This window comes from Leopardus geoffroyi (genome assembly GCF_018350155.1).
Source record: "Leopardus geoffroyi isolate Oge1 chromosome D3 unlocalized genomic scaffold, O.geoffroyi_Oge1_pat1.0 chrD3_random_Un_scaffold_43, whole genome shotgun sequence".
Classification (NCBI taxonomy): Eukaryota; Metazoa; Chordata; class Mammalia; order Carnivora; family Felidae; genus Leopardus; species Leopardus geoffroyi.
The window spans coordinates 197,272-209,340 of record NW_025543558.1 but is presented as its reverse complement, the minus strand read 5'-3'; the positions used below and the strand labels follow the sequence as shown (position 1 = coordinate 209,340).

The window sequence follows — 12,069 nt, the reverse complement described above, 5'->3', positions numbered from 1 at the left end:
GGAGAGAGAATCCTAAGCAAACTCCCTGCTGTCAGCTCTGCGCCCACTGCAAGGCTCACATTCACCAAGTGTGAGAACATGACCTGTGCCGAAACCAAGACTCAGATGCTTCACTGACTGAGCCACCCCGTCGCCCCTCTTTTTAGAGTTTGAGAGAGAGAGAGAGAGAGAGAGAGAGAGAGAGAGAACGAGTGTGTATGAGGAGAAAGGGGCAGAGAGAAAGGAGGAAGAGGACCCAAAGCAGGCTCCACGCAGAAAGCAGCCAACCCACACTTTTTGTTACCTCTCAACTTGCAAAAATACACATTTCGGGGAGCAGTGGGGTGGGAGAACCAGAAGGCACTACCACGAATCTTACTGTTTTCATTACAGAAAGTATAAGGATGTGAAAGAAAACACATCAGCAACATCTAAGGGACAGAATTTTCCCAGCATGGTTCCAGGAGCAAAAGGTCTACTTTCAGTATCAAATTGCATAGAGCCAGGTGGCAACTATCCAAGTTATTGTAAAACACTTTTATACACTTCAAACATAGGGACATTCAAATCAGACCACTGTTAAACAGTTTCTACAAATTTCCATTCCCAGGGAACCAAAACCTTGAGGGTTCCTACGGAATTGTGAGCAGCAACAGAAATAACGGCATTTCAACTGAAGTACAACTGACGGTGTGCCAGTCATGATCCTTATTATGAGTTCTGAGGAGACGAGATTGAAGCAGACGGAAAGAAACCAACGGACAAGTCCGGGGGCTGAAGGGGAAACGGCCTCTAGCGATAAGGGGCCCTGTGGGCCCACTGTGGACATGAGACACCCCGCTCCAGACCTCGTAAGCACACGGGCCCTGAAGAGTGGCCACATGCGTTGCCTGCTGTCCAGTGTATCACAGAGCCCACTGAGTTCTTCCCCGGCTCAAGGCCCCTTCCCGTCATCCCACCATCTCCAATGTCCCCCCTTGGCCCACCTCCTGCTCCACCCCACTAAACTGCAAACCACCTCTTCTGTTGAAGAGGGCTCACTTTTATTTTTCAGTTGTCGGATCACTGGGATGTGGTCTCAACCTGCCTTCTTCATCCACTTAACTCAGCTCTGGGACATAGTCAACCCACATGCGACCTGCTCTGCAGTGGAAATTCCCAGAGAGATATGCCCGCACCACTCCTCTGGGCCCACACCCCGAGCATCACAGCGCCTCAGCTGCTTGGTAAGAAACGAAACCCACTGCTGTTACTCATTGTCAGAATCAAGACCAGTTAAAAAAAAGTGGTACTGAATAGATTGCAAAGGTCAGAGTCTATTTAAGAGAAACTCAAAAACTACAGGGGAAGGAAAAAGGAGGGCAGCCTAGTGAATACGCCAGAGAGACCACCAGATGAATGACAGTTTCCGAATGCTGGTGACCAGGTCCTCACAGGGGCTGCAGTTACACATAATGTGATGGAGCTTCTGTGTTCAAAGTATCTCGTGGATATTTAGATGCAGACAATCCTAAAAGCCATGTGACAGAAGTGCTCCCACTGTTCCTATTAACAGGTGATTAAACAGAAGCACAGGAATGCTAATATGTACCTTCCCCGGAGCCCCAAACTCATCTGTGCAGGAGCCAGGCTCAGAGTCAAGTGCTCTGGGGTCACGCCCTCCCTGCACAACTTCTCAAGCTGGACTGGGAATCCACGTGAGTCCTTTCCAGATTTGATACATGCTCTACGTCCTCCAGGAACCATAGTTGAATTCGGGCCTCAGGTTCACTGTGGAGGAGATACAACCTATTTGCAGCTATATAGAACATTGAACAAACAACCACTGCTTCAAAACCAGGTATAGCTGAGAACTATTCAGCAACATGACAAATACCACAATGCTTATTTTTTAAAGTTTATTGTGTTTATCAGCTTGTCCGCCCAATTTGCTGAGTCCCAGGGCACCGTGGAAGGGTTTTCAACCTCCAATTCAGCGGCTGTGGGGAAGCAGAGTGATGAAATGGGAGGCGGGGGGTGTCCACAGCCACGTGAAGGTCTCCCGACAGGGGAAGGGGTCTGCAGGTCGAGTGACTGCGGATCTAGAGGAACGATGCCAGTAAGACCTCGCTCATGCGGGAGCCACGCAAGGGACACCAACCTGTTCAGGTGGTCTTGTCACTAGCGTGGCCGGGGTGGACCTTTTGTTTCTTGCCTAGCAAGCAGCACGCTGAAGACTGATGACCTTCTTTTTGGGGGCGTTGTGCGGCGAGTCCTGGCTACTGCTACTGCTGCTGAGGTTGCTCAAGGGGCCATCCTGAGAGCCTGTGGATCTGGGGGACGCACGGGAGAGCATCTTCCACGCGTGCTCGTCACACGACACACCGCCCCACGTGATTAGAAGCACAATCCCCCAGCTTCTAGGGAGGGCTGCGCCCTGGGAGCTGACACTCTCCCTCCCAAGTATATCTGGAGTCCAAGCGCCCTGGGTCGGGAACGCTCAGCACCCCTCCCAGGCCGTGACCCGATAACCATGTCGTGGGTCTCATGTAAGGCAATGAGGCTCTCCCCTGCATAGTGAGTGCCGGCCTCTCCTAATGAGCTCTGAATCTGGTCTGTGCTAACCAAGAGCAATCAGTTTCTGGGATCCCAAAGGAAGGATTGCCTTCCTGAGAGTACTTGGTGTTTGGGTGGCTGGTAGAAGAAATGATGGCTAGTCAACTTGTTTCCCTCCCTGGCCATTAAAGATGCTTTTACTCTGAGGAACAGTTGGTTCACCATGGGGAGTATTCTCGAGGACTGCTTAGCACAGAGAGAGACCATTCATGAACTACTGCATCCAAGCCCTGTTCCAAACATTTGAGCTTAGCCTGTAGCACAAGCCTGTTACCTTGGAATCACTGTCTTCTCTATCCACTGATAGGATGGCAAGGGAAAACAGTGAACTCCAGAAGCTTTCCCTCATTTCTAAGGTAATAACACAGGCATCTTGCCTTTGGGTTCCCACGGTAGATGACGGAGGCTTCCCTTTGCTGTACCCATATGTGTTTCATATCTATCCATATCTTATTCCTGAGACCATCAGCTTGCCAGGGAGTTGTCTTAGTCATTGCTTCCTAATATTTATCTCATTTTTTGGACCACATGCTTCCCTGGGGAATTCCATCAGACATCTAAAGCAGTTAATATCTATCCTTCTCAAGCTGTTCCACAGAATAGAAATGGAAGGAAGACTTCTAGACACATTCTACAAAGCCAGCTTTACTTTGATTCCCAACCCAGACAAAGACCCAGCAAAAGAAAAATGACGACTATAGGACAATATGCCTGATGAATAAGAATACAAAAATTCTCAACAAGATACTGGCAAATCAAACGCACAGCATATGAAAAGAATTTTTCACCATGATCAAGTAGGATTCCTATCTGGGCTATAGGGCTGGTTCAATATTTGCAAATCAATCAATAGGATACATCACATTAAGAACATCACAGGTAAGAACCACATGATCCTGTCAATACAGGCAGAAAAAGCATTTGACAAAACACAGCATCCTTTCTTAATAAAAACCCTCAAGAAAGTCAGAATAGAAGGAACATATGTAGACATCATAAAAGCCACGTATGATACAAGTCCGCAGCTAATATAATTCTCCTGGGGATAAACCGAAAATTTTCCCCCTGAGATCAGGAACATGACAGGGTTGTCCACTCTCACCACTGTTGTTGAACATAGTTTTGCAATTCCTAGAACCAGCAATCAGACAACAAAATGAAATGCATCACAATGGCAAAGATGAAGGCAAACGTTCACTCTGCACAGACCACATGATACTCTACCTAGAAAACCTGACAGAATCCACCAAAAGTCTCCTCGAACTGATACATCAATTCAGCAAAGTCGCAGGGTACAAAATCAATGTACAGAAACCCATCGCATTTTAATATACCAATAACAATGAAACAGAAAGAGAACTAAAGAAACTGATCACGTTTACAGTTGCACCAGGACCATAAAATACCTATCAATAACCTAAAACTACGAATGAACCAATCCAAACATATAAAAGTTCTGTGTGCTGAAAACTATACAAGGGTTATGAAGGAAATTGAAGAAGACAAAAAGAAATGGGAAAACATTCCATGTTCATGGATTCAAAGAATGAATATTGTTAAAATGTCAATACCATCCAAAGTAATCTACACTTTCAGTGCAATCCCCATCATTATCGTGCCACCATTCTTTTCAAAGCTAGAACAAATAATGCTAACATTTGTGTGGAACCACAAAATTCCCCGAATATACAAAGTAATATTGAAGAAGAAAACCAAAGCAGGAGGCATCAGAGTCCGAGAAGTTAGCCTCTGCTACAAACCTGTAATCATCAAGACAGTATGGTATGGGCACACAAAGAGACACATAGGCCAATGGAACAGAATAGAGAACCCAGATTCAGACCCACAAATGTATGGCCCACTAATCTTCCACAAAGCACGAAAGAGTATCCAATGGAAAAAAAACCAGACTCTTTAAACACTGGTGCTGGGAGAACTGGAGAGCAACATGCAGAAGAATGAAACTAGACCACTTTCTTACAGCATACACAAAAATAAACTCAAAATGGATAAAGGACCTGAATGTGAGACAGGAAACCGTCAAAAGCCGAGAGGAGAAAGTAGGACAAAACCTCTCCGACCTCACCTGTGGCAATTTCTTACATGACACGTCTCCAACGGCAAGGGAACTAAAAGCAAAAATGAACTATTGGGACCTCATCAAGATAAACACCTTCTGCACTCCAAAGGAAACAAGCAACAAAACAAAAAGACAACAGATGAAATGGGAAAAGATATTTGCAAATGACGTATCAGACACAGGGCTAGTATCCAAACACCTATAAAGAACTCACCAAACGCCACACCTGAAAACAAATAATCGGGTGATGAAATGGGCACAAGACATGAATAGGTACTTTTCCAAAGAAGACATCCAGATGGCCAAGAGACATGCCAAGATACTCAACATCACTCCTCACCAGAGAAATACAAATCAAAACCACACTGAGATTCCACTTCACATCGGTCAGAGTGGTGGAAATGAACAAATCAGGACACTATAGATGCTGAAGAGGATGGGGAGAAACAGGAAGCCTCTTGCATTGTTGGTGGGAAGAAAAACTGGTGCAGCCGCTCTGGAAACAGTGTGGAGGATCCTCGCCACATTAAAAATAGATCTACCCTATAACGCAGCAATAGCACTGCTAGAATTCAGGGGATTCAGGAGTGCTGATGCACAGGGGACTCGTACCCCAATGTTTATAGCAGCGTTTTCAACAATAGCCACATGCTGGAAAGAGCCTAAATGCCCGTCGATGGACAAATGGATACAGAAGATGAGGTTTCTATATACAATGGAATACTACTTGGCAATGAGAAAAGATGAGATCTGGCCATTTGTAGCAACGTGGAAGGAAGTGCAGGGTGTTCTGCCAAGTGAAATGAGTCAGGCAGAGAAAGACAGATACCATATGTTTTCATGCATACGTGGATCCTGAGAAACTTCACAGGAGACCAGAGGGGAGGGGAAAGGGGGAAACGAGTTGCGGAGAGGGAAGGAGGCATACCATAAGGGACTCTTAAATACTGAGAACGAACTGAGGGTTGATGGGGGGTGGGGGAGAGGGGAAAGTGGGTGATGGCCATTGAGGAGGGCACCTGTGGGGATGAGCACTGGGTGTTGAATGGAAACCAATTTGACGATAAATTATATGGAATACAAGAAAAAAGAAAAGATGCTCAAAGTCACTCCTCATCAGGGGACTACGAATCAAAACCACACTGAGATGCCACCTCACACGGATCAGAGTGTGCCTGTGGGCGGGCAGTCAGCACTGCTGCTTTGCTGGGACACAGTGTGTCCTCCAAAAGCGACAAGGGGTGGGGGGGTTTGCGCTTTGGGAAATATGGACAATCACGAGCAGTCTGTTTAGTACCTTAGTGTGGGTGAGGTCGTGTCAGAATTTAAAACAAAAATATTTGCAGAAATTATATAACCCGTTCAGTGAAGTTGTTGTTTGGCAAAGGTGGGGAGAGACCCCTCAGCAGAGTTCAATATGCAGAGAATTCAGAAAATCATTTCTTAGGACTCATGACTTTCACTCTTGAGCCTGCTGACATAAATTGCTTAGTAAACACGGAGGGCTGGAAGAGGAATCCTTCGGGTGGTGGACAAGAAACGCAGGGCAGGACGTCCTGGTTCCATTTGCAGTGTCAGATACCATGGGATACAATGTTGTTACAGGGTTAGGCTATAGAAGATGACTTCCAGTTATATGAAAGGTGGAGTTTGGCTTCCATTTGTTAACACTGCTGCTTCAACTTTGTGGTAATTGGATGAGATTTCATCCACCTTTTCCCCGGAAAAAGGATGGTTGTCTCATGGTGTGTGCCTCCAGAGGCAAGTCGCTGTTGTGTGCAAAGCTCAACGGTGTCCGGAGGCAACCGAGGTTGTGACTTCCAGGAGACTCTATTATCCATTTGTCTTTGAACACATGGGAAAGAATAAGCCTGGGTAACTGGTCAGAATCCCGAGCAGCCTCCGCACTGTCGGCACAGAGCCTGACGCGGGGCGCCAACTCACAAAGCGACACCGGCTGAGCCACCCAGGTGCCCCGAGGATGCTACTTTTCTGTTTGTTTGGAAAATGAGGACTTCGCCCGGTTTTTGTGTCTGGAGTGTGTTAATGTGTCGTACGCCGATTCTTTCCCTGTTTTCCCTCTGAAATACCTGCTGTAGGCCACGGCCCAGAAGGAAGACATGCAAGAGAGGATCACTACCCTTGAGAAGCGCTGCCTCAGGGCACAGCAGGAAGCCACCTCTCTGCACGACCTCAAGGATAAACTTGAAAACGAGATCGCAAAGAAGGACTCTCTGCATCGACAGGTCGTTGGTTTCGTTGAACTTCATTCCACTTTTATTAATTACAAGTCAAGTTAAGGACCAAGTGTCAATGTCAAGGTTTTAGGATCTTAGAATCTTGTGTTGACCAGCGGGGTTACCTCAACGTCCAGGATTTAATTCTTTCGAATTTTATGGAAGCATGTGATGGGGCTACCTCCTTGATTCCTTCTTTGTCTTGTCTTACATGCACGTTACTCTGTTGCCTGTTAGCACTGTTTCCAAAGGAGTAGGGAGTGGCCGGGAATGTGTAGGCAGCTGGCCATTTTGGTTAGTACCTGAGATCGGGGGGAATGGCAGGTGCAGAAGCACAGTCTGGCGTGAGGATGTGAGACCCTGTGTTTTGGGAAGCAGCACGTCTCTTCCTTGGTTGTCTCAGGTCATCCGGCATTGAACAGGAAAACCACATCCAGCTTCTTGGAAACAGACTGAGTTTGCCTGGTGTGTTTGTCAAATGTGTCAGTCGACCCAAAATGATGATCAAAGTGAAATACTAGGAGGCCATTAAAATGACATCGAGGAATGCTGTTTGAGAGCACGTAAGATGTTCCAAATCATGAGTGTAAAAGGCAGATCACGAGATACTACGTGTACAGCATGTGATTTATTTTCTGAGGGTTTTAAAGCATGATACGCGGTCTGTATATACACACAGAGCTATATGCACACAGAAGATGGAAGGCGTCTGTGGGAACAAACGTTAACCTTGCAAAAACCTCACCTTGTACATGATTTTTAAAATGACTTTATATATTTTTAATGCTTATGTATTTTTGAGAGAGGGAGCCAGAGTGAGAGAGAGAGAGCGAGCGAGCATGAGCAGTGGAGGGCCAGAGAGGGATAGAGGGAGACACAGAATCCAAAGCAGGCTCCAGGCTCTGAGCTGTCAGCACAGAGCACGAGGCGGGGTTGACCCCATGAGCTATGAGATCATGACCTGAGCCGAAGGTGGACGCTTAACCGACTGAGCCACCTCGGCTTCCCTAAAAGTCCTTTAACAAAAAATCTCGTGTCTATGTTTTCCACGTTGAAGTTTTCCGCGTTTTTGGTCAAGAGGGAGAGTGTTTTTGTTGAATAATGGTACACTTCCAAAAAGAACTCAACTGGCATCAGGCATGCTCTCAGAAGCTCTGTGCTGGCTGATGTGCCCACCTCAGAATGTCCTATGTAGCGAGCCCTCGGACCACAGTATAAATATGTTTACGAAGGGTTAGGACCGAACCCTTCTCTCCTTAACTGGTCAGGAAGCACGAGCAAGCTCCTCCAGAAGATGGGTTTTCTTTAATGTGTGGGAACTTTGTTGAAGATACTGAAGAAGAGCAAAGAGTTGGGCAAGACATGTTTTGCGTAGTGAAACGAGGACCAAGGCAGTGGGTGACTCCTTGCAGAAAGGAAAGGGTTACTCTGAAGCACCTACCAAACTGTTGGCTTCAGTCAGAACTAACAGTAGATCTCTGCATTTAGATTTTGTTTCACTTTATTAAAAGTGGAAACGGAGAGAAGACTTGCTACGCTTTGATGCTTTGCCTTCATTTCCTAGACTGCGGCTCAAAACCGCCAGTTGCAAGAGCGCCTGGAGGTGGCGGAGCGGAAGCTGCAGCAGACCCCGAGGAAGGCCAAGTCGCTGCCCGAGGTGGAAGCCGAGCCGGCCCAGAGGGTGGCCACCCTCTGCAAGGTGGGGCCCCCGTTTCCTTCTGGGTCCCATGGTGGGAATGTCATTTTCATGGCGGTCCGTTCTTGTATCTCATCTCTCACCGGTAACGTCGGCGTGCCAAATTCCACGAACCGGCTGAGATCTGTTTTCGGTGCTCCTTTGTCTGAGATTGGAATGCTTTTCAAACGGCAGGCATCATCCCCAGTTTTGTTCCCTCCGGTTTTGTCCGACGTGTGCTGTTTGCCGTTGGTTGCATCCAAGACTCACTGCTTTTCAGAGTTAAGTCAGCGACTCAAAGCTCAAGATAGTAGCCTTGGGTAAGAGAAGGACAGGGGTGCCTGGCTGGCTCAGTCAGTGGAGCTTGGGACTCTTGATCTCAGGGTCATGAGTCTGAGCTCCCCGTTGGGTGTAGAGCTTACCGAAGGAAAAAAAAAACAAAAAAAGCATAGAATTTTTCCGAGAAATGAGAAAATCCTATCCTCTTTTAAACAGAATCGTTTTTATGTGAAACATTCTTAAATGTTCATTTATTTTGAGACAGACAGAGAGAGCGAGCATGGGCACATACATGAGCAGGGGAGGGGCAGAAAGAAGGAGATAGAATGCCATGTAGGCTCCATGCTATCAGCACCGAGCCTGACACAGGGCTCGAACGCCCAAACCTTGAGGTCATGACCTGAGCTGAAGCCAAGAGTCAGAACCCGACTGACTGCGCCACCCAGACACCCCTGTAAGAAATAAATCTTTAAGGAATTCCCTCGGAGGTTCCACAAATAGAGTCGAGGAACGTGCCCGACACAGTCCCTGCCCTCCCAGTTCTCACAGCCCTCACCACCCACGGAGGAAGGCAGCAGTTGAAGAGGGAGTTTCCAGATATGATGTGGTCGGTGCTGGCATCGAGTGATGCACACAGGACTAGGGAGCCCGTGACTGGGCAGCCAGTCCATCCTTCCAGAACCTGGGCTGAGGGAACCTGTAGCAGGGAGCCTGTCGGTGCTTCTGTGTCACCGGTTCGAGTGCAGTGAGGGTCCCAGTGGGAAGGGGGTGGGGTCGTCACGGGATAATGACCCTCAAGGCTGCCATCAAGTCGGGCAGGCGGCATTGGGCGCCCACAGGCCCAGGCTCCAACAGAGCCTCTCCTCCTTGGTGATCTGCATGTCAAGTCTCCGTTTCTTTTCTCGCCTGTCCTGTCTCCTGTTCCTGGTCAGCCGTGTAGGCCGACCCTTTGTCTTTGGACAGTCTGCTGCTGAGGAAGCTAAATTGTTGGAAGTAACTTCCCAGCTTAGGAAGGCAGCACGCCTGTTTGCTCTTTCCGCTTGCTGCTTCCTCCTGTCCGTGCTGAGTGGACAGGGGTGTCTCCCGGGGGACGAGGCACCGTCCAAGGATCCGGGACCCGGGGTGGGGACGAGACCATTGCCTACCCCCGGTCACCAGCATGGAAGCCCACTGCTTCCCACTGGCAGGCATGAGGCCTGTAGGGACTGTGGGCAGGCAGAAGGCCGCTCACAGCATGTCGTGCGTAGGCACAGCGTGTGGTGTGGGGCAGCCAGCTCTTCTGACCCCGCTGTCGCCCACAGGCCGAGCAGAGGCGTGGCAACATCGAGGAAAGGCTGCGCCAGATGGAGGCCCAGCTGGAGGAAAAGAACCAAGAACTGCAGGGGGTACGTGTCCGAGCGGAGCAGCCGCTTTTCTGTTGCCTGCTCCCAAGGAAAGAGGTGCCAGCAGGTGTGGCTTAGAGATGAGGAAGCCCGAGCCTGGAGGGACTGTCCATTGCCTAGCCTGCGGGTGTGTCCTGTGGGCTCTTCCTCTTCTCTGGGCCCCACGACTGCAGGGCACATGTGTACTCCGTACCCCACGGCCCTCCGTCCGGCAGGAGCCCCTGAATCCTGCCGGCCTGTCCTCGCCGCTTCTGTTTTGGGTTAATTCAGGATATGCGGTAGAAACAAGGTTTTAAACCATACGATCGATGAGAGTTCTATAAAACACAGACCCGTGAACCTTGCGGTTACGTTCGGAAATTACTTGAGGTAAATACAAGTTTCCATTACAAAACGTTCGGGAGATGTGTGAATTTCACGAAAAACAGGTGAAAGTCTTTCTCACCACTGAATCTTTCCCAAAGTGGATTTTTTTTTTAATCTTTCGGTTTTGTCAATGGATTCATTTCCTTCCCCCTGAGGCCAGATCCGAGCTTCTGTTTCCGCCCCGGAATATTCCTCCTCCCGTGTGTAGATGAGCTGATCCCCTTAAGAATATGCTCTTTCCTGCATGTGCATCTGCCTCCTGAGCCCATCTGAGAGCTAATAATGAGGACATTCGTGAGGGCCCATGCGTGTTTTGTTTCCCAGAAACAAAGGGACCTGCTAAGTGATGACCCCTGGGAAGCAGGTTCCTGCGTTTCTGTGCCCCGCTAGGTCGGTGCTGGCAGTGACGCACAAGCACGCCAAAGAGTGCCGTGGGAAGGGGCAGCCGAGGACGGCGTGCGTGTGGGTCACACCGCTGGTCATTCGCACGCCTGAGCCGGTGTTCGCACTTTGGCTTGAAGCCTGCGTCTTCTCTTTCAGGTAAGGCAGAGAGAAAAACTGAAGGACGAGACTAATCAACGTCTCTCAGACACTATCGACCAACTCCTTGACGACTCGGACCAGCGTCTGAAGCGTCAGCTGAAAGAAAGAATGGCTGCCGTGGAAGATAAGGTAGGACATGAGAGACAGCGGCTGAGTGCCCCCGTCCTCACAGAGGAGACGCTCACGTTGTGATCCTGAGGAGCAGCGTGGAGCAGAGGCTAACAGCCACTGTAGAAAGTAGAAATGATTCTTTCACGCGGAAAAACTGCAGGCTGTTAGCCACTGTCTGCGTTAAGTTCCCAGTGTCCTGTCCCTGCCCGACGTATGTGTGCGGGAAGGTGCGTCTCACTGTCTAGAAGAGGAGTATGGTCTGGGGAGAGCCCGAGAGTAAGTATTTTAGGCTTTTACTAACTGAGACGTAAGGAGTCAGCTAGCTTCATGCTAATCAAAGATGGGCACAGAACCAGCCATAGGCAGTATATAACTAAGGGGAGGGGCCGTGTGCCGATAACCCTTTGTTGCTAGGACCCGGCGGTGGCTGGATGTGGTCGGCAGGCCCTCGTTTGCCACCCCTGTGCTGGAACCTTCGGCCTGGTTCTTGTCTGGGGAGCTAATTTCTACCTCTTTTGTCCAGACGGACCGCTAGGAGTGCGCAGTTGTGTCAAGCACTTAACCAGCTGAAAACAGAGTTTCTCCTGTTCCATCTCCTGCCTTCCCTCTTTTCATCTGGGTTGGAAAGAGTCTAAGGCTGGACTCTTACACCATCATAACGGATACACTTGAGGTGTAACGGGAGGGAAGCAGTATCATAGGATCTCTGTGAGAGAAGCTCTGGTGGTGACAGTTGGACGCGGACCTGATACTACCGGTTCTGGTTACACCTGTGTCCCTGTAGATGAGCCCAGAATCTTCCCTCAGATTGGCACTTGCAGA

The 12,069-nt window shown here is 48.9% G+C and overlaps 1 protein-coding gene across 1 annotated transcript; it reads left to right on the top strand.

Moving 5' to 3' along the window:
• The first annotated feature begins 6,728 nt into the window (after nt 1-6,728).
• On the top strand, nt 6,729-11,328 carry LOC123595678 (liprin-alpha-1-like). The gene is made up of 4 exons (XM_045473354.1): nt 6,729-6,900; nt 8,456-8,590; nt 10,147-10,284; nt 11,134-11,328. The coding sequence occupies exons 1-4, from the start codon at nt 6,775-6,777 to the stop codon at nt 11,326-11,328; spliced, it is 594 nt and encodes a 197-aa protein (XP_045329310.1). The 5' UTR covers nt 6,729-6,774.
• The last annotated feature ends 741 nt before the right edge of the window (nt 11,329-12,069 follow it).